The sequence below is a fragment of the Plectropomus leopardus genome, chromosome 6 (assembly GCF_008729295.1).
Source record: "Plectropomus leopardus isolate mb chromosome 6, YSFRI_Pleo_2.0, whole genome shotgun sequence".
NCBI lineage: Eukaryota > Metazoa > Chordata > Actinopteri > Perciformes > Serranidae > Plectropomus > Plectropomus leopardus.
The window spans coordinates 29,144,453-29,166,765 of record NC_056468.1 but is presented as its reverse complement, the minus strand read 5'-3'; the positions used below and the strand labels follow the sequence as shown (position 1 = coordinate 29,166,765).

General features: G+C 38.8%; 1 protein-coding gene across 3 annotated transcripts; it reads right to left on the bottom strand.

The window, feature by feature from the left end:
* Positions 1 to 25: 25 nt before the first annotated feature.
* On the bottom strand, positions 26 to 20,376 carry jak2b (Janus kinase 2b). 3 transcript variants are annotated; one of them, XM_042487582.1, is made up of 24 exons: positions 19,877 to 20,376; positions 17,399 to 17,638; positions 16,290 to 16,413; positions 16,074 to 16,191; positions 14,185 to 14,330; positions 12,537 to 12,828; positions 12,051 to 12,170; positions 11,642 to 11,799; positions 11,134 to 11,245; positions 10,220 to 10,406; positions 9,474 to 9,598; positions 9,119 to 9,250; positions 8,944 to 9,031; positions 7,054 to 7,181; positions 6,746 to 6,884; positions 6,248 to 6,399; positions 4,894 to 5,044; positions 4,451 to 4,587; positions 3,423 to 3,612; positions 2,975 to 3,099; positions 2,716 to 2,888; positions 2,329 to 2,446; positions 1,864 to 1,977; positions 26 to 580 (listed from the first exon to the last, which is right to left on the bottom strand). In XM_042487582.1, the coding sequence occupies exons 2-24, from the start codon at positions 17,631 to 17,633 to the stop codon at positions 473 to 475; spliced, it is 3,372 nt and encodes a 1,123-aa protein (XP_042343516.1). In that variant the 5' UTR covers positions 17,634 to 17,638; positions 19,877 to 20,376; the 3' UTR covers positions 26 to 472. The 3 variants fall into 3 exon arrangements, with proteins under 3 accessions (XP_042343516.1, XP_042343517.1, XP_042343518.1); XM_042487583.1 differs by having other exon boundaries at positions 12,051 to 12,167; XM_042487584.1 differs by having other exon boundaries at positions 17,399 to 17,608.
* Between the last annotated feature and the right edge of the window lie 1,937 nt (positions 20,377 to 22,313).

Sequence of the window (22,313 nt, the reverse complement as noted above, 5' to 3'; positions counted from 1 at the left end):
CACGCACGCGCGCGCGCGCACACACACACACACACACACACACACACACACACACACACACACACACACACACACACACACAACTTGTTTGACACAAGCGTCTCTAGCTTTAGGCCTGGCAATATTCTACTCACAGTCTCCACAAACTCCTGAACTCTTCTTTTAAAACTTTATCCAGGATGTTTGACCAAACCAGCATCACCATTAACAGGTCTTTGCATCCAAGTCTTCACTTCCACTCGGCTGCTATTCTGCTCCACCATACAAATGCCTTGCTTAAAGGCACCTTGGCAGTAGTTTCTGAGCTGGTCCTAGTTTGGACCCACCACTATTCCAATCACACGCTGCTTCACCACACGCTGGCACTCAGCAGGAGCAGGACCTCGTTTTGGCCTTTACCGCAAACGGGGCAACAATGTTAAGAGCGACTCCGTTGCAGAGGAGCAGGGCACTTTGGGTTATTTTTTTCTGTCTAAAATTCCTTACTGTCCCTGAACAGGTCAATGCGCAGGGAGAGTTCCTTGAAAGACGGACGCAAGCCGGGGTCGTTGTCCCAGCACTCCTCCATGATCTCGTGTATCTGAGAGAAAGAGCAGGAGGCAACAGAAAATAGAAGTCTTTTTTTAAAAAACATACAAAACATGGGACAAAGAAGGAATGACATGCAACAAGTGCCCCCTTATTGGGAGTGAAAACCCTGTTTTTTTTGCAGTTATTGCCTTAACCATTTGTCTACTGGGGCAGACAGTCTGAGAATTTCTTGCAAAATAATTGTCAAACAGGTTGAGCTGCAGTTGCTTGAATTGCAACCCAGTCTTCTTTTTTTGTCCAAAATGTTTAGAGAGTTATTTCACTAAGAAGCAGCAAAGAAAATGTAGTAATGCAAAAAAAAAAAAAAAAGTGGAAATATACGGGAGCAATGTTCCATGACATAGAGAAGGTAACGTTAACAAAGATACACAACAGCAATGGTGAGACCTACAGCAGAGTGCAGTTTAATAGCCACACAGTATTATTTAACAACTCAGGTAGCTACTGTGCCAAATGCAAGGAAGGAGCGGAGAGTGCTGACAGCCAGGGAGAGACGCAAAGAAGCAAACACGTCTTTCCATTTTGTCTTGTTTTGGGAAATTTTGCAACAAATAGAACATTAGCTGGCAGAAAAGTTCAACCCGATTGAAGTGGTTCAGTGTGTGCTGCAACACAATGTCATCGGTCGAGGCCCTATGTTGGCTAATAAAATACTGTAAAAACTTAGCCTACTAATTTATATTTAATTAGGTGTCAGGTTATTTATCAGCGACCATGCACATCATGTTTTACATAGGGAGTAATGCAACAAATATCATGTAAACAGGGTATGTAACTTAAGCTTATTTAGCCCCCTGTCCCTGTTAAGACTTTTTAGGTTTAGGAAATTTAGGTTATAAAACAACAAACATAAAGGGTGAAGAAAAGTAATTTTATAAATATCACATAGGTGCAAAGCTTAAAAAAAACAACAAAAAAAAAAAAACAGTGTTCATGAAGACAAAATAAAACCTACAAATTATCTCCATGCCACAAAAGTTTAATAAACACAATGTTTCGATCCTACAATCCTATCGAAATGTGGCCCATATTCAACTTTTGTGGCATTAAATAAGTGCGCGGGCATTACTTTCTCTTCATAAAACAACTAAACAGTTAAATAAAACAGAACAGATAAAATAGATTGCATGTGCATGTGTCTATGTATTGAACATGATCAGGTGTGTGTTTGTGTGTGTAAGTATATCATGTATACAGTGTGTAAGTGTATATACGTATATGAGACAAGAGGATCCAGTCAGTCAGAGAGGAAACAGCAGTGTATGCTCCTACCTCAGCGGGACACCCGAGAGGTTGAGGCAGCCTGCTGCCTGATTTGAGGAGCTCGATGAGGTGATAAACAATCAGCTGTCCCTGTTTGTCATTCCCCATCATGGACATAAAAACCTGAAAATAGTCACAGCCAAGACAAAAACAGATTTGAAATCCATTTGATTTACAGAAAATAAGGAGAAGGACAATATAATATAGATTCCTCCAAATGTGAACAGATAAATGTACAGCACATGATGTCTGAACAACTTGGGCAATAAATGTTACAAATGTGGAGCAAACTGAGCAGGGAAATGTTATTAGTGTCAACACGGCAACCTACAGTACGACCTTATTAACTGAGTCAGAGGATCTACTTTGTCAGGTGTAGCATAAACAGTTAAAGATCTCTCAAAATGAAATGATGTTTCGTTGTTATCACTGTGCACAAATCACACTGGACTTCTTGTGAGTGTTATCACTTACTGCAGGAGGGCTGGAGTTCTTGTCACTGTGGGTGAAGAGTTCATAGAGCACCACCCCAAAACTCCAGACATCTGACGCCACTGAGAATTTACTCTCCGTCAACGACTCAGGAGCGTACCTACAAAATAGCACATACTGTGACTGTCTGTCCTGTTGTGCTCCTCTGAGGAAAGAAAGTATCACGGGATAAACAATTCAAAATGAGAATAATAGTACAAGTATTCCTCATTTTGATTACTTTAGCTACAACGGGAAATGTATCAAACCTTAAAAATTGATTTCTTAAATAAAATCACACCTGTTTAGCAGGAGCCTCGTGAGGAGACCTCTGCTAAGGAAGAAACAAAATTACCAAAAAGGATAAAAAATAACAGTGTTAAGTCTGACCAGAATATGGGACTCTCTCCTGGCTCTTTGACCATGTAGTACTCTTTGTCCTGAGGCAAAACTTTCGTGAGGCCGAAATCTCCGATCTTGACCCTCAGCTCACTCTCCACGAGGATATTCCGTGTTGCCAGGTCTCTGTGGATATACCGCTTACTAGATAGGTACTCCATTCCCTGTAAACACACGTACGAAAAACAACATACTTTTGGATCTGTGGCACCGGTGATCAGCGGTGACGAACCTGGACAAACAGAGGTACCTTGCAGATCTGAGAAGTGTAATGCACGAGCTTCTTGTGGTCGATCCTCTCCTTGTTTTTCATGAGGTAATCTCGCAGACTTCCAAAGGGCAGATATTCCATGATGAGGCGGAGATTTCGTCGTCCTAAAGAAATTATAAAATTATACTTGATATATGTAGCTTGTTTATCATTAAATAGGCATGGATTTTTATGTTCAATACTTCCCCTTTATAGTAAGTATAGCTACACTAAATGCACCAAAAACCAAAGTCTTGTTCTGCTTGTTACGAGAAGTGGTAAAAAAATACAAATAAACATGCAGTATCTTACAGTATACAGACATCGTAATGTAGTTGAAGGGGGACATGTGCAAGTTTTTTTTTGTTTGTAAATTCTTAATTTTCTCCTCCCAAATCAGGAAACGTTTTCAGTTCTGGATCATCAGAAGAACGAAGGTCAGCTGTACCTGCACTGTAGCAAACGCCTTTGTACTTGACGATGTTTTCATGCTGTAGAGATTTCAGGATCTCTATCTCTCGCTCAAAGTCTCGTATGTGCTCTGCGGTGCTGTGCTGGAGTTTCTTCACAGCCACGACTTCTCCGGTGTTGTCTTGAAGAGGGTCATATCGACACATCTCCACGCTGCCAAAATTTCCCTTGAAAAGAAGACCAACATAAATAAGATGTCATTTTTTTACTTATAGTTTGATTTTATACTTTGTTTCTTACTTTAAGAGAGAACAAACAGCGAGGTAAAGACCAGTGTGAGCTTCAATGCAAGTTAATCAAAATTAAAGCGCATCACACAACTCTTTTCCAGTGTATCAGCCGAAAATGTCTGGTGAACAAAGCATGGTGTAGAGGAGAAGAGGAGAAGAGTGCTTTGTCTTTTGATGGACTAAAGTTACTATATCTGCAAATTTGTAAAAGGCTGACAAACTGCTACATTACTAGCAATAAAATGACATAACATTAGACACAAAAGAGAGACAAAAATCTACACTGTGCACTATAAAATATGATAATCCACTCAAAATATATAAGTAAAGAAACCATAATACCACTTTAATAAAGAAAATGATCAACCTGACTTCACTGAAATCGGATTGACCTTAAAAGATACATCATCACAATCTGGCACAAACTCAGCCTGGGTTTAGGGTTCATTCCCAAAATTGCATGTTAAAAATATATTAAACTCAAGAATTTCTGATATAAAGCATCTTGCAATGGAAGTGACATTTTGAAAAACACTACATTTCATGGCAAGTTATATACTGCAATGTGTTTCTGTTAGAAAATCTCACTTCAAAGTGTCAAAACAAAGTATTTTTTAGCTCTTCCAGGACCATGTAGGTCTGATTCAAGAGTACAAGTCATGAAAACATATGTCAAACAAAAACTTACTGCAAGAGGAAAAGGGGCCACAAGTTGGAGCATATTAATATGCATTGATTTCCTCACAAAAAGCACAGTTTCCACACTTCTTCATACCTTGCCAAGCTGCTGTAGGAATATGAGGTGTCTTTCTTCAAACTGAGCTGGCTCCTGGCTCTCAAAACCGCCTGTCGACCATCCAGAGCCCACCGTCCTGTTTGGCAGGATGTCACTGTCCACGATCAGCTCATAGTCTGAGGACAAAAAGACAAAAATCAGGTACATTCAACAGATAAATGGACAGAAATCAAGTTAATCAACATCTACAAGCTAAGCTAATAGTGTTTTGGACCAATATCTGCAATAATCACAGAAATTAAATTGATACTGATTTTCTCATCTAACTTTCAGTAGGAAAACATTCCCTAAATGCTGAAGATTTCCTTGAACACCATCCCAACAGACATGCTTCTGAATACACGATGATAAATATGAGATTCCTCACTGGTGTCACCTAGATTTGATGCCTCATTGATGCCATTAGCTGCATATAGACCAACCTGGTGTGAAGAGGCTGTGGAGGTCACGGATAACAGCACGAAATGAGGGCCTGAACGTGGGCTCGTAGTCCATGCAGCTGGTTATCAGATTAGCCAGCTCAGTCCACTTTGGTGCAGGAAGTTGGTGGTGGTCTTCGTAGAACAGGGTTTTCTGTCAGACGACATTAAGAGTTAGCATGTAGAGTTGGGTCATGATATAAAGTCTAAATACAATACAGTCTATTTTTGGTACAAAAAAATCAGGGCTTCAGTGCACAGAAATGTTTGACGCTTAGAAACTGACTACTAGTACTACCACCTACTGCATTTTGGGCTATCTCTTATTTGTTGTCCTTTTTTGAAATGGCGTTAAAGATGAACCTTTATTAATCCCAGATGGAGAAATTCAGTAAAACAGTCGTGAACAGTCTCCGTACACAATCTAGTTATCTGTTTCAGAAATAATCTCCATCCATTCAAACACGCCTGAGAATGCAAATCACATAACCATTATATTTTGATTATTTTTTAATGATTTTGTAATGATTTTGGAGTTGCATTTGTTTAAATGTACTTTTTACACTTTACACGCATGCGCATACCTGTTGCAGAAACAAACACAAGTATCAGTAACATTTTGGCTTTACACATTGTGCTGAATGAGACCAAATCATCACACACACATGAATGCCTGTTTTATCATTTTCTGCCTGTCCAGACTAAAGGCCTTTGCACACTGAGTCCATTGAAAAAAGCCCTGTCATACAGACACCTGGCACACAGAGTCCAATGCATTGTATAGTTTTTGTCATTGTAAATACTTGCAATATGCAGACACTTTTACTGCCTTACTTGTCTCCACTGGAGTTACCTCCCTGGCTCTCACTGTCTCCGTGTGTCTCTCTTTTGTCTCCCTATGTCTCTCATTTGCCTCCACACTGTCGCTCTCTCTGTCTGCGTTCGATCTTCATCCTGTCACATCCTCCTCCTCGTCATCATCATCCACCTGAATATTACTGTCTGAACTGCTGAAAGTGAGCTATCTGAGTTCTGAAGTGATACTGTGTGCTCCATTGCTCTCTTGTTGCAGATATACAGTATGTGTCCTGCAGGTCTTTCTGTATTTTCTTCACTGTTTCTTGATCCAAACTCTCTTTAAAAGCTTATTAAGGATGCAAAAAAATGCAGACAATTGAACTTGTTCTGCGAAATTTAATGACAGAAGCAAGTTTGTCTGAATGCTTCTTGCATTTAGTCTGAATGCACTGTTTATTGAAACTGAAATTACTGACAGGTGGAAAAAAAGAAAAGAAAATCACATACCGTGACATACTTAGAAAGAGTCTATATTTCAGTTCACAGCAGCCAGCCCTACCTTAGAGTTGTCCAGTGTTGCTAAAGGTTTCTCCCCACCGCTGCAGATCTCCCACAGTGTGGTGCCAAAACTCCACTTGTCTGCAGCCAGGCTCAGGTTGGCAGGGTCCTCAACGCACTCAGGGGGCACCCAGGGGATCCTCTCGATCAGGACTGATCACACACAAGTACATTTAAGACACAGACTGTTAGTGCTTTAATAGTAAAGGAAGGGTTTACTGACATTTTCAGGCAAAACTTCAGTTGATTCTGTTTGATTTTATGCAATGATTAAATACATTGCAGAAACCATTCCTGCATTACAAATTGTTTTCTTTATTTTAGCAGCTAGTGTCTTACCTTATTTGACCTGTATTCTCTGTAATAAAGTAAGCACCAAAATTAAGCAACCATATGCAATGTGGATTTAAGAAGGTACCATCACAACCGTGTCAGACAGTTGCCCCCTGCTGATTAAAGAGGTATATTACAATTAAGCTGAGGATGGACATAAACTCACTTTCTTTGGGCAGGACGGTGATGCTGATGCCAGGGTCACTCAGTTTGATGAAGGGGGGGTTTCCAGCCCGCCGGTCTTCCTCTCTGATCAGAAGAACATTTTTAGCACAGATATTCCCGTGGACAAGATGCTTTTCTTCCTGCAGGGGCAGAAAATGAGAGATTAATCAGTTTTTTACCAACACGGAGAACATCATCTACAGTTTCTTTTCACGATTTGCTGTTAGTTTATTTTACAATGATATGAACACCAAATTAGATGTGAGCAATAACTTGGCTTTAAATCTAGTGACACACACAGACTCCTACCAGGAAGTTCATAGCCCAGGCCAGCTGCTTAGCCACCTCCAGCTTCCACAGGATGTTTATCGAGTTCTTGTTCTTCTTCAGGTAGATGTCCAGCGAACCAAACTTCACATACTCCTGCACCATGATGTCTAAAAGAAACAGTTTCTTTCAACTGAGATTAAAAATCATTACAGGGCTTTGCAGTTAGAGCCCAATTCTTAAACATATCCATTTAACTCTACATAATGTTATTACCGTTAAGATCCACTTTGAAAATGGTGTTAACCAAATTCACAGAGAGCAGGAATTAAAGGGCTTTCTCAAGGACAGCTGAGAATCTGACAATATCATTCACATCATCTACCACTGATGTGAGGCATCACTTTGTGTATTTATACTTCTATTTGGCGCACCCATTGTCATTCATATTGGTGACTTTGTTTTGGTAACGTATTGCAACATTATTCCATACTTGTTTTTAGTATTTTTCACTTAGTTAAGAAAACGAGTGAAGGGAGAAAAATGTTGTAGTATGCTTGGTAACATTATCTGAAGTTAATTTTTTGATTCATAGGCAAAGGGGACAGGTAGATGGAAATTCACCAGCCAAAATAATGAATTACCTTTCTGTGTCACACTAACCCTAGCCCTGCTTCAGTGCACTTAATTGAGATAAAAGAAAAACTATTTTAATTTATTCATCAACAGTTAATCAGTTAAAGTCTGAATACAACTCAACAATCTCTAAATTCTACTTAAGTATTTGCTATTAAATGTAACTAAGGATCAAAGATAAAAGTAAATTTGCATGTTTTGTAAAGTCATCTGATGCTTAATCATTTAATTCAACTTAAAGCTCCTCCTCAGACTCCTCACTCTCTACCTAAATCACTCCCTTCTTTGCACCTGATAGAGTCAGACCTTTGGCAACGGATAGTTTAATAGAGTAGCTGATGTCACATATGTAAAGTAGGAGAGCTAGAGACGATCAGCTTCATGGCTTTGTTTAGACTTGAATAAAAACACATCAGGTAGTGTGTGTGTGTGTGTGTGTGTGCGCGTGCATGTCAAACTCTTGACACAGATAGCAGAAGACTGGAGCATTGCACCTGTAAATAAAACCAAATGCAGTAGAGACTCTCAGCAGTTTTTGACAATGTGACTATTTTGGTAAAAACATACCAGTGTGGCAGAACGCCTTCCAAAATTTACTTGCCAAACTGAAAATATACCCGCATTTGGCGCTTGGTCTGTGTTTATTTCAGACCCGGTTCAGTTGATTATATTTTCAAGAGTGGCACCTCTGAAAACTCTACGAAAGATTTCTTACTGTAAAACAAACACTGGGGGGGTATTCTTGGGGTTTCAGACAGCTGTAAAATGCTCTGTTGTAATTAGACTGGAAATTGTGTATAACTCTACAGGTGCAAGGCCATTTCTAAGTGGCCATTTTTTCAAAGTTTTGAGATTTGTCATTTCTTTACAAATCATACTGGAAATTCCAGTGAATTAATGTTAATTCTGATAATAAAAACAGAATGCAACACAGGCATGTGAATGAGAACCTAAAAAGACACCTAGAGTAGCAGCAGGGGTCCTCTGAGTTGAAGAGAGAGCAGAGCCCGTTAAAAGTTTCTGGGGCAGAGTATTGTAATCCCCCTAAGAATAGCCCACCATGCCTTTGGTTTAAGCACTACTCTGAGCCTCGAGCTCATAGACTTCAGTCAAGATTATAGCAAAGTGTGCTGGACTCTTGACTTATTAGATCGTAACGACATAAGCTCACAATGTTCGTCACACGAATGGGTACTAGAGCTCTCTCTTGTTCCTTCTCACTGTAAGGACAAACGAGGACACACAGTGTTGCCTATAGCACAACAAGTTGAGAGCGCATATCCAAAGCTGACTTACTCTCTTCTCCACAGACACAAACGCCATAGTTTAGGATCAGATGTTTATGGGACAGCTGGCTCATCATGCTGGCAGCTTCAAAGAAAGACTGCAGGACAAGAGAAGATAGAAAAACAAATTATTTGTGTTTTATTAACAGAACAAAAGGATGTGCACATCTTTAAAAGCCACAGACCTCAGAGTAGTTCCTGTGGGCCTGGTCCAGGACTTTCATGACAACTTCAGTTTGGTGGAGTCCATAATCTCCCAGCTCCTTTCGGACCCCTTTGAAGATCTTTGTAAAAGTTCCTTGACCTAAACTCTCCATCTGACAGGAAGAACATTATTGCAAACATTAGGTGCTAACCCTTAACAAGTGATTGTTTTTTTTAAATTTAATTGAGAGCATTAAGATAAAATCCACGACTGTGGTTTAGTAATTTAGTAACACAACAGAAATAGGGAATTTCAATACATTTCATGCACAGAATTATTGGTTAGATGAGCAAATGCAGATATATGATAGTCCCTAAAATGCAAACTAAGCTTACAAATTCCAGATCTTCTTTCCTGATCTTGTGAAACACCATCTGACTGATGTTATGTCGATGTAGAGACGGAGACAGAGGCACTTCGGAGCCCTTGTTGTTCCTGCACACGAGGAGGCAGGACTTTTCTGTTAGTGGGGAGAAAAGACAAAATGTTGTAGAAAAACATTTATAGTTTCCTAAACTGAAAGAGATCAAAACTTACAAGACCAAATGACAGAAAAACTTGAGAAACAATTATGTGAGTCAGAGATGGAGTGTGTGACATGTTGAAACTCTGCATTTCTTCATCAACAATTTCTGTGAAAAATGACACTATTTCATTTCCAGCTCAGACAAGTTCTGGTTTGATTTCAAAGAAGGACTGAGACACTTTTGAGTGATTCAGCATAGATGTGATAAAGATGTCCAGTCAGCTAAACTAACAACTTGTGTGCTTATAAATGACAGGATAAACAGTGATAATGAGGGGTGTTTTCTTATTATGAATACTGAACATTTTCCATCCATCATGTCTTCTACTCTTCTATACCTGCAATATTGTTTGCTGCCACATCTGTGTGTACACCTCAAAAAGTAATCTCTGGGAAACTTGTCTATATTAATACATATTGCCTACTTTAATTTTAATACCTATCAGTACATAACGAGTTTGATTTTTACATTTCACATTAGACAGTAGCACATACAGTCTTTGCTGATGTTTACTGATCTTTTAAAATATAATGAATCCAGTCTGCTAGTTTTACCTTTGGATTTCGGTGGACAGCACTTGCTGAACTGGAAAATGACGCTGTCAGAGCGCACAGTTTCCTTTTGGTAACAGCTGAGAAGCTCCTGCAAGCTGCTGAAGTTTCTTTTGGTTCCACTGAGGTTGAACTCCCCGCTGGCAGACCTGGTGATCTGACAGTGTTTGTATTCTACAGCGTTATACACCTGAAGCAGCAGACACAGAGAGGATGCACACAATAAGTTTCAGTCATGGAATCAACATTTAGATGACAACAAGTAAGATTCTGAGTGTGACACTAGTCCAGGTGGATTTGGCTCTGTAATGAAAACACACGGGGTGGGGAATCAGCGGTGATATGTGTTGCAAAAAGCTGACTTTTTTTGTCTTGGCTGGCTGTCGGTGTCAGTTAAATGAGGAGGCTGTGTTTTTGGGAACAGTGATATTATCAGTCTGAGCATGGCTGTAGTCTTGTTTACTTATTCTTAGATCAGATATTCTATGATTTAAATGATAATTTTGACTGTTTTTATTTTAGTTAGGCCAAGTTCTTCTGTGTGTCACAACAATAATAAGTCACAATGATGTAAGAGAAACTTGGTTCGATTTTGGGGAGAAAAAAAAAGAAAAAAGTGTTTAAATTAGCAAAAACAACAAAGTGAGGTCCTGAAAAATGTTTTGGTGTTGCTTCTGAAACTGAGGAACTGTACTGGCACCAATAAGTACACATTTCCAACAATACCCAGTCTAAGTCCCACATACCAAGAGCTCAACAGAACAAAGACACACACAGCTGATAAAATAAAAAGTCCAGGCCAAATGCCTTTATAATGGATTTGGATGACACACAACAGGAAATTTTTTTTTTACCGTGTTTCAGTTTCTACTCTCCTCTAAGATAGAAATATGCTACCACAGGTGAGAGTTACCTACCTCAACAGGGAAAGTAAGAAAATATTTGTTGAAGTCTTTGGGGCTACATCTCAAAATGTACAGTCCTCGTTTGTTTCCACACCTCTGAAGCCGGTTGATGGCAAACTCCATTCTGCAAAAACAAAATGAAAAACAGTCACAGCAGGTTATTTATCTGCATCTCTGCAGACGAATACAGCCATATCTCTTAGGACATGTCACGGATACAAACCACCTGAGGAATGCTGATAAATTTTGGCAGCAATTTTGAAACACATAAATGATGTACAATATACTGCAAATTTGCTACTGTGCCAATTTAAACTTTTTTTTTTGGTCTGGCTAATCACGAGGGACTGTTGATTTGTGTTTACAAATCTGAGGCAGTACAAGCAACAAAAATCAGCAAAACAAGTAATTCCTATCATGTACTGTAGTTTGATTGTCTGCCTTTAAATTAATTAAAATTTACCACCCTTATTAAAGCTGTTGCTAAAATATAGGGGAAGCTTTGTTAGTGTTAACTTACGAGATGGGACCGTGGCAATGTGAAGTGATGGCCTCCACGAGCCGAGGAGGAGCTACTTCTTTGCAGAGGTAGTGATGTGCGTCTGTAGTCAGCCGATAGTAGCCATCGATAAGAGACACAAAGGAGAGAGCCTCGGACAGGCTGGGGAACTCCACCTCCTGTGATACACAAAGAGCACTTTCAGACATGATGCGGAAACTTCCACCATTTTCCATCTACCTCCAAACTGTGTGCTATATTTCTCGTTGCTTTGAAAGTAGGGTAGGAATCAATGTAACTCTAAATTTTGCTTATGTCCGCCAAGTTTTTCTACTTTTACATATGGTACTTATTCATACGGTGATCAAAAGAATGGTTTATCTGCCTGATTTCAACAATGTAGAACCAGATGTCCAACAAGTGAAATTACCAGATTTTTGCCATCTTGTTTGTTGATGGTGACCACCCGGCTCTCCGCAGCCACCTCCTTGCTGGCCTGTTTGATGCTGATGTCAGTGACATCAGGGAAGTCACACAAGGTCTGCAGCTTCTTGGAGAACAGCAGAATTAAAAAAAGATTATATTATAAGTAATGCCTCCAAAGGGAAGAAACCAGCAATGAATTTATCCCAGTAACAAGTATTGTCGCTTTTTAAGACACACATAGACGAAAAATTCAGTTAGGGGACATATTCCTGTATTAAAATAAACACAGTTTGTGTAGATTATTTTAAAATCAAATAATTTTGAGGGCCATTTTTGGGTTTCCAGACATTATGACCTTTGCACTGATGTTCCTTTGCTGTTTTTTGTGTTGGTAATTTGGAAATCAAAGGCTATCTGTGAAAGTCAGCTAAATGTCCAATATGTAATACACATCACGACAAAAGAAAAATTAAGCACTCATGAAACCAACCTGATCAGAATCTTTTAGTTTCTCTCGACACCACTGGATGCCGCTGTCCGCTGCCACCAGGATGACGAGCTGTCCGCTGGATGGTTCTCTGACCTGGAAGGTCTCTGTGTAGAAAGCCCTCTCCAGGGACTCCATGCTGATGAGGTACTTGAGCTTGAGGTCGCGCGCTGTGGTCCGACACTGACTGAACTGCTGGATGAAGTGCTTGAAGCGGAAGCGGATTCGCTTGCGTGTCAAGAAGTTGCAGTCCTGTATCTGAGCTCTCATGTCCTTTGGCAAGAAGGACTTGTAGCTAGAAGTAAGCAAGAGGAAAACATTATTTTTTTAAGTCCATACATCCATCCATTTTCTTCCACTTATCTGGAGTCGGGTCGCGGGGGCAGCAGACTAAGCAGGGAAGCCCAGACTTCCCTCTCCCCGGCCACTTCGTCCTGCTATTCCCGGGGGATCCCGAGGCGTTTCCAGGCCAGCTGAGAGACATAGTCTCTCCAGCGTGTCCTGGGTCTTCCCCGGGGCCTCTTACCATTGGGACGTGCCCTGAACACCTCACCAGGGAAGCCAACTAATCTGGCTCTTCTCAACACGGAGGAGCAGCGGCTCTACTCCGAGCTCCTCCCGGATGACCGAGCTTCTCACCCTATCTCTAAGGGTGAGAAGGGTGAGGGTTTTTTCGGTCACTACCCAAAGCTCGTGATCATAGGTGAGGGTAGGAACGAAGATCGACCGGTAAATCAAATTTTTTATGTATCAGCATAAATTCTATTGTTTTAAATTTTTGTATCACTCATGCACTTCGTATTTTGGCTGGAGACAGTGATTTTTCTTTGAAATATGTAATTATTATAATATTAAAGGAACATTTTGCAGGAATTGTCGGTTACTGTTTGTAAAGAAATTTTGAAATCACTATGCTGGAATTAATTCCAACTAAGAATTATGTCAGTCAAACCGGATTTGGCGGTATAATCCCAATATTCGACTTTTTGTTCCTTTTTTTCTATACAAAATTTGGGAGTCTGAGCAGGGTTAACGGGATGTTCTGGCTGACAGTGATGGTCATGCAATATAGTAAACCAGCCAAGGTAGCCCTCTGAGCTAACGTGAGCTAACTATGGATCACAAATGAGCAGCAACATTTTTTGCCATCACTACATATCAAACAAAAGCCAGAACCTGTGTCGTACTGAGTTAGTGTGAACTGTGAATTCACCACTTCTAGGCAGAAAACAAAAAACAATGTTATCTCGAGGCCTGAGCGGGCGAAGCTTTTCTTCCTCCTGGACTTACTCCTTACCCTGTATCAGCAGCTGCCGGAGAACAGTGTGAAAGCAAGTAACGCTCACTCTGCAGCTAAATCCAGGAAAAAGAAACCTGCACAATCACTGACCCAAATCAAACAAAAAACAAACGCCTAAGTTGACGAATCCCTGTCGACTAACGGTTCTACGACTGATGATTCGAATCTATCAGGGGTAAGCCCAAATTTTCCTCAAAGTAAGCTGTCTAAAAAGCAATTTCTTGTTAACAGTGATGAAAATTAGATTTTGTTTTGGCACCAGTTGCACCAACAAATCAATTAGTGCTTAGTTGTTGATTATTTCATAGAACTCCCCAAGAATCAAAAGCAGCTTTTGTTTTTCACTTGTACCTTATCGTGTGGTAGATGTCCAGCGGTGACGTCTGTCTCTCTTTGGCTGTTCTTGTCATATCGAGCACAGCCATACCGAGGCACTCTTCTTGAGTCTCATGGGAGTCAGGGATCTTCACAAAGCCGTTGACAAAGTCGTTCCTCCACTGCACACAGAGAGTAGTTTGTTTTACTGTTGAGACACGTTTCCCCTCTGAAGTCATAACAGCCTCACTTTATCACAAACATAGCTGTAGATTAGACTGTGAGGAATTCAACATATCCTTCACACAGCAAAACACAACATCTGTCCAGAGTTAATATAAGTATGTCTCATGGCTTAATGGCTGCATACACACAGCATGCGACACCCTCAGATGACCCGCCGTAGCTGTGCTTCCCTTCTCTCTTTCAGGCTTGTCCCGTGCCACCAGGGCAGATTTCCACAAGCATAATTCCACATAATCCTTTAGTTCACTCAGGGTTCAGCTCCACTCACAATACTGGCTCCAGTTACCTGGATTCACCTACAGTATACACACCTCCTTGCTATTTCAGTGTGGTTTGTACAAATCCTGTCTTGACTGAGGGTCCAAAGTGAAAGGTTTTTTTTTTTTGGGGGACATTGTGAATGTCCAGAAATGCATTCATTGCATAGTTTTTGTTTTGTATTTATACCCTACCTCAGAAATATTAAGGGATTCTTTAATTTGATATAGAAAAGTATTCTGTATATTTTTTGTTCAAAATAATTAATAACATATTTTTCAGTCATTATTTTATCTGTAATCTCATTTTGTATGTAAAAAATAATCGTGAGAAAATCGTATTGTGAACCCAGTAAATAGTCACATCTCTAGCCATGACTAAAAAATTCACAGTAACAATATTATGATAAATAATATGTTAAGTGCACTCAGTTCTGCCTTTCTGCTGCTTTCAGTATAATCATAAAACATACAACAAATTGCTTGTTGAATTTTATAAAGTGGAAAAAAGATTTTAAAGTGCAACTTTCTTCTGATATTCTCTTGCAAATTATTACCCTAATGCAATAACGTAGTCTTTTGCAACATCTTTCTCACACAAGTGGACATTGCAATGACAATTAAAAAATATATGTATCATACAGATCTGCTTACGATGCCCAGCTATTTTAAGAAATTACTTTTGTCATTATAAAAAAAAAAAGGCAGGACAAAATGTGGCCGATTTTTAATTTTTAATTTTACCTCTTCTGTAGGAGATAATGGGCTTAAGGAAGGCAGACAGAACAGACAAACATATTCTTGGTTGGGGTATTCCTCCCAAAAATGACAGTTGGATCAAATTATGACACTAGACCTGAGAATTGCCAAACTCATGAGGCTCTGGAGCAGCTTTCTGATTTGTAACATAAGTGATCAATCCTTAGAGGCAGCCTGACTTTAACCTTTTAATATGTATTAACCCCCTTTTTCTGTGGCTGCCTTAAATGTTTCAGACAAGGACAAAAACTCTCACATGACTGTTTTAACTGTATAGTCTGCTCAAATGTTGGTGCCACTTCTTTGCGCTGGCAGCCTTTGTTTTGACAGCACAGACTACAGTGTCTCAAACTGACTGAAATGTTTCAGTCATGAGCAAACACACATAAAGAACCTGTTTCATAGTTTACTTCTCCATCTTTATCAGTAATAAATATTTTTTTAAAAAAAGAAGAAATCTGAAGAAGTGACCAAACTAAAACAAAACTTATGTCAATCCACTTGTTGAGGATATGGGCTGATTGTCCTCTAATGTCTCATCTGCAATACCGGATAATTAAAACAGACTCTGAAATATCTTTGATAACCCAAAGTACATTTAAAAAGTATCATTTCAAACCAGTTTATGTAATAAAGATGGTCGCTGCATGCTGAAGTGCTCACCTGAGAGAAGAGGTAAGACATTACAAAGTCATCAAGGACCGGGCTTTCTGACCCCTTGGCAACCCCATATCGATATGCACGAGATGCCCCACCACTGTACCAGCCAGGGAAGTAGTACCTGTGGTCAACGGTAACAAAGAAGAATAAGTGAGTCAAGAAGTGAGGATATTTAAATTGCAATCTGGAAAAGATTTAAAGAGGCAATGCAGAAGCAACCTTATTCTGAAAAACACATCTTCAGAAGCAACTTCGTCAAGCTGGAAGATGTGGTTGGGTGAAAACCACAGGCGGTCGCGTTCTCGAAAGAGACCAAAGAGGTTGCAGTACAAAGGTGATATACCTAAAGCCGAGAATGAGAAAACACATTATGTTCTGTAAACGTGCACTAACTCACACATAACATGTTCTGTAAAACAGCACAGGTTAGCCATCCTGTGTTTTTAGCTTAATCCAAACTATTGCTTTGTGTTCATTTATATAAACTAAGTATAACTTAATGTTGTCACAATACTGGCATTTCTAACTTTAATAAAATACCTCAAAAATATTAATATTCAATACAGTTTTTGATACCAAGGGGAAAATTGACATTGATGGCATAATCATTTGTATTAAATGATAAATATAGTAAGGCTATAACTTGACAACAACTGCTTTTCTTTTCTTGGTTAAGAGCAGAGAACAATAGAATAGCAATCATAAAAATGATAAAAAGGCAGCTGGTACTGGTGAATTGATAGTGAAAAAAAGTTCCAAATACTCAGAATCAATATGTATTGACAACAGATATTATGGACAACAGTTTACAGTAAAAACTGTAAATTTAGGGTAAACTCAAGAGGAGTACATTACAGATTATAGCCTACTTTAGGACACACACTTGACAACTATCTGTTTCCATTACAAACACAGGTGACTGAAAGGTCAATAAAGATTGACTAAAATGTCAGTTGTGTTTGGTTTATCATCAAACACATGCGATTCCAACAACATGCAGGTTCGTCTGGCCTCCCCCTGCACGGCCCTGCTCTGCCTATTAGTTGCATCATACTTTTTGACTCTAAAATTTTACCTCTGGAAAAAACAAACAAAAAAAAAAAAAAACCACCAAGCAAAGCTACTATATTTCTATCCTTAAAGAGAATAAATGAAGATACACAAGTTGTAAATAAGGCATTGAGAATACTGAACAGGCCAACGATTTTTCTGCTGATAGGTTTAACTGTGGCCTCTTGATAACCTTATCTCGGGACCTATGCCCCGAGTTATAGCAAAACACGTGAATGGGGATGCATTATGCAGACTTGCACGGTTGGAGTACTCACTGCACGCCTTGGCTGCATCTATACACAGCTCCTCAGCCACATATTCTCCAGGAGGGTAGCTGAGGAAGCTGCAGTCGGCCGTCCCTTGGCTACTGTGGTAGAAATGAAGCTTCAGGACAGCAGCAGCAGCCGGCCTTGTGTCTGCAGATCCCCGATGGGCGGTCCCATTTTGGTGCACCGCAGGGCATGTCTCAGTCACAGTGTCCATGGCTGTAAAGGAGGCCATCGACAACATGCAACCTTTAATAAGATAAATGCAAAATGTCAGCAGAAGGAACACTGGCCTCTTTTTGGGGAAAAGTGTTATGAATTTAACATCGTGATCAGTGAAGTTACATGGTGTCCACTGTTGCATAAACTGTTATCGAATTCCATCATTACATAAAGCTGCATTGCAAAGGAACCATTGTCTGCAAAAGGGTTATAAAATCTGTAAATCTAATTCGGAAATAGGGCAACTCTAAGAGTTATAAAATATAACCAGAGATGTTTTACTGTAAATTGAGTATTAAGAATTTAGCCCTGTTGCATCACATTTAGGAATGCAGCTTATCAAGTTTCAAATGTTTAACTTTGTCGTTCCTAACAAAGGTTTAAATGGACATGGATCTGCATACAAGTCTTTCAGGGAGATATAAACATTTTCTACTCAACAGAGGCAAAGCAGAGTAATTTAAATCGGCTTGTCCAAACAGCTGCTATTTAGACACTGCTATTTCCCTTCTCTAAAAGACAGTATTATATCCAACTAAGGGTTGAATTGTGGCTGTTGTATTTCTCTCACATCTTAAACACATCGGCTACATTACTGCTGGGGTCCCATCCTCATTTTTATATGCAACTAACTTTTTTGCATAAAAAAAATAACACAACATTTAAAAAAACTTTCATATATTATGCTGTAGAAGAAAACCATCTTTGCTCAATTTTTTCATGTTGCATCAGTGAATCAAAGTTGGTAAAATTAGGCTTGTTTGAACAGAAAAAATTCTACTGCAAATGAAAAAAAAAACATAATGTAGAAAAAGGAGCATGACTCTGACAAGGTTACTGAAGAGTATAAATTAAGAGAGAAATAAAAGAAAATTTTCCAAAGCAATTAGTATATACATAAGTAAGTCACATAAAAATACAGCACAACAATAAATCTGCATAAAGCAAGCTGTCCTCAAAATTGATTAATTGTAAACACTGTGAGGGACTCTGAAGAAGTACATGTTTCAATGGCTGATATGGGAGACACTGTGCAAATAAAAATAATTGCTTCACCAATTGCACCTTTAAGGCAGAAAGGTAAAAAAAAGAAATTGCTGCACCCTGATGTGCAAAGCTGTGGCCATAATCATTGTGAAAGGTACCTTCTCCAAATATTTACATGAGTGGATGATAAATACTCATGCCATTAACTGAACTCCATTTCATATTCATGACTAAATTTCTCTCTATTTGCAGATTTGTTTTCCTTTTGACATTTATGAATACCATCCACCTTAATTCCAACTTGTAAAACATGTAAACACAAGTGCCAAGAGTGAATATGATTATTCTGATTTCAATTTGATCATTTCATTAATTGTGCAGTCTCTAAAATGTCAGGACAAATTTAACAAACACTAATCACAGCTTCCAAAAGATGCAAAAAAGAGATTCAATTGACAACAAAATAAAACAAAGAAAAGCTGCAATTTTCACATTTTAAGTAAATGAAAATACTGAAAGGTCAGCTTGTTAAGTGACTGAAACTATAAAACTGATCATCAAAATGGTTGTCAATTTTCTGTCAATAATAGTAGTGTTTCAGAACTTACAGGTGCACTGGTGATCAGAGAAATATTACACTTAAATATGCAGCCATCTGTTTGATGACATTTCCCACAACGACGGAGAAAAAGGGTATGGCCCCTTTGACATAAGTGGAATTGGTATATTCTCCCAACTTCTACAAAACAAACAAAGGGTGTCTGACAATATGCCTTATGTCATTTTACAATAAATGTCTCCAATTACGTTTACAATGCATTTTCTTTAGACTTTCAGGAGCACAAATAGGTGCATAATACTGTTTCAAACCAGGGCATTTACAAGACTGTGAATAAGTGTCACATCAAAAAATTTAAAAAAAAAAACACGCAACAGTTTCTGGACGATGTTTGTTGTTATAGCAAGTTCAGTGTTTACCTAAGGATTGCTATTTAAGTAGCACATTATACATCTACGGCAAAAATAGACATATTCAGTCAAATATCAGAAACTTAGCTGCAAAACAAACTCATTAAGGCCACTGCGTGCTATGTTAGCTAACGTTATAGCTTCAATAGATTAACTTAACGCTAGAGCCACCTCTGTGTGAGTTAGCTACCAACAAACATTATGCACATTTTCAGCAACTTAACCACCCAGCGTTTCAGGTCCATCTTAGTGCGCTTAAATAAACCAGATAAAACTGTCGTTGACTTATTAAAGAGTGTAAACACTTACTTTGGTAGAAGAGCCAGGCGTGCAGCTGGCTAGCTTGCTGCTAGCTTCTAGGCCAGCGCTGCAGCCAGGACGAGAGTTTGACACCTATGACCAGACCCTGCTGCTTCAGCTCTTTAAAATCAGACTACAGCCCAAAATAAACAAATTATTTTATGGCAGCGCTCCATCTGGAAACAATCACCCTTCCATGTCGAGCTCAGCTGGCTAACCTGCTACATAAACTCCCTCTCGTTAGCCCGACGTTACCCATCTCACTCCGGAGGAACTTCAGCCGTCTATCTTGTCAATCTTACAACTTAAGCTAAAGCTAGCTGAAACCGCGTCAGTTACTGGTCCGGTGACACGGGATTCATCTGCAGTCAATCATCGTCTTGTGCCAGAAACGGTGGCTTCAGCTGTACAGCGACAGTTACATTTATTGACATCTGAACGGCTTTAACTCGGACACGGCGGCTTGTGTGCCAGTGGCAGCTCGAGCCGAAGCCCCGAGTCAGTCAACAAACCAGCCTCTCCCACCATACTGATGCTGCGTTCAGGGGCCAGCGGAAATGTCACCGTCTCCCACACACCAACCGAAAAAATGCTGATTGTGTAAGTGATCCAAATATCAACAGTGAAATAATACGTGACCAGTGTTACAGTATCACTAAGAGCATTTACTCAAGTGCTGTTCTCAAGAGAAATTTTTAAAAGAAGACTTAAAATCTACCTTTTTAGTTTGGCTTTTGACTAAACTTTACCTATTTATCTATTGACTGTTGATTCATACATTTTAGACCGTTTAACTAGATGGTATATTATTTTTTAATACTTTTATCTATTATTATTTGTGCTATTATCCTTTTATTTACTCTACATTTTATAGTACTTCATTCATTTAACTTATTAATAATATATATATTTATGTTATCTTTGTATTTATAATAATAATAATAATAATATAACACATTATTCATGAAGCGCTTTTAAAGGAACTCAAAGACATTGTACAGAGGGTAATGCAGCTAAAGTATAATAACATAGCACACAAATACACATTATAGGTTTTATCCTGCCTCTGGTGTTTTCTCACTTATGGCAGTGTTTCCTCAGTTACCGGTTTTAATGAGTACTTACATTAGTGCTATAATTAATTATAAAGTCTTGCTTTTTTACCCATGTGGTCATGTATGTGTATGTATGCATGTATGTGTGTGTGTGTGTGTGTGTGTGTGTGTGTGTGTGTTCGTGTGCAAAATTCATTGTGAGGTACATAATCATTGGAGTAGTACTTTCATTGGTATATCCAGGATACTATCATTATTATTAGTATTTTATATTACGAGGAAAATGCCCAAATACGTGAGATGACAGAGCAAAGATGATATTTTTGACTCTTTCTATATTTGACAATATACACACACAAAAAAATGTAGTCATGCTAATTTTTTAAACTTATATGCAGGGAAATCCAGGCAAAATGGGGTTTGAAGTCTTCACAGCAGTTTTAAAAGCCAGTGGTAAAAAAAAAAAAGTATTCAGGCTACAAACTGGGTTATGATTTTATAACCTCTCACTTGGAGACAACTTTTCTGTTATACAATAAATGTATAAACATAAATAGCCTAGTCTGAGGTTGTCATACATAATCAGAATAATCATGGATTATTTCCCTCTCATCAGAGCTCATTTTCTGGTTCTCACATATACATTTTTAACTTAAGTTTGAGCTATGCCTTGTTATACAACTTTGGGATTTTGGAGTTTACGAGGAGCCACTGAAGGCAACATCTTCACACTAAATTAGTCTCTTGGCTTGAGAACCACACGCCTACACTCAAAGACTGAAACTACAATTATACAATTAATCAGCAGTTGCACAGATTACTGCACAGTTATACAAGGGGGCACAAAGAACACAGTATCATAAAGCTTTTTAATAAGAAATTCAATGCAGTGAAATAGAATTGGAACATATTTTGATTAGTTAAGCTCATTATTTGTCTGAGAGTTATTTATTTTGTTTATTACAACACTTTTGGGCTGTTGATTGGGACATTGCTAGTTTTTCCTTTAATTTGTCACCCTCTCTTACCATTTTCAACAGTGATGACAGGGTAACAGTTCAGTTTATTGGTTTAATTTTGAAATTCTCTTTATATGATCAAAAACAAACTGGGGATTGTGAGTAGATTTTAGACCCATTTGTTGTCACGGTTGTTTTTTTTTCCCGCATAATTATCATGCTTAGGATAAGGGGTTTGTCTCAAAACCTCAGATACATGAACCTGAAAAATCAGTTTTCACAAAGTGTATATTTTCATATATTAGACTGGCAGCAAAAAAAAAAAAAAAAAAAAAAAAAAACTGCCTACGGACCTGAAACTACAATTTGTTACTTTGGAAAAAGGAACAACTTGGTAGATGGGTGGTGTTGCGGTTAGGGAAAGCCACGGTA

Excerpts from the sequence above, each read along its gene's own strand:
- jak2b (XM_042487582.1), bottom strand. The coding sequence starts at position 17,633 with ATGTTGTCGATGGCCTCCTTTACAGCCATGGACACTGTGACTGAGACA. Across the intron at positions 12,171-12,536 it reads AACTAAAAGATTCTGATCAG|AAGCTGCAGACCTTGTGTGA; the intron begins GTTGGTTTCATG and ends CTGTTCTCCAAG. Across the intron at positions 2,447-2,715 it reads GGAGAGAGTCCCATATTCTG|GTACGCTCCTGAGTCGTTGA; the intron begins GTCAGACTTAAC and ends GCTATTTTGTAG.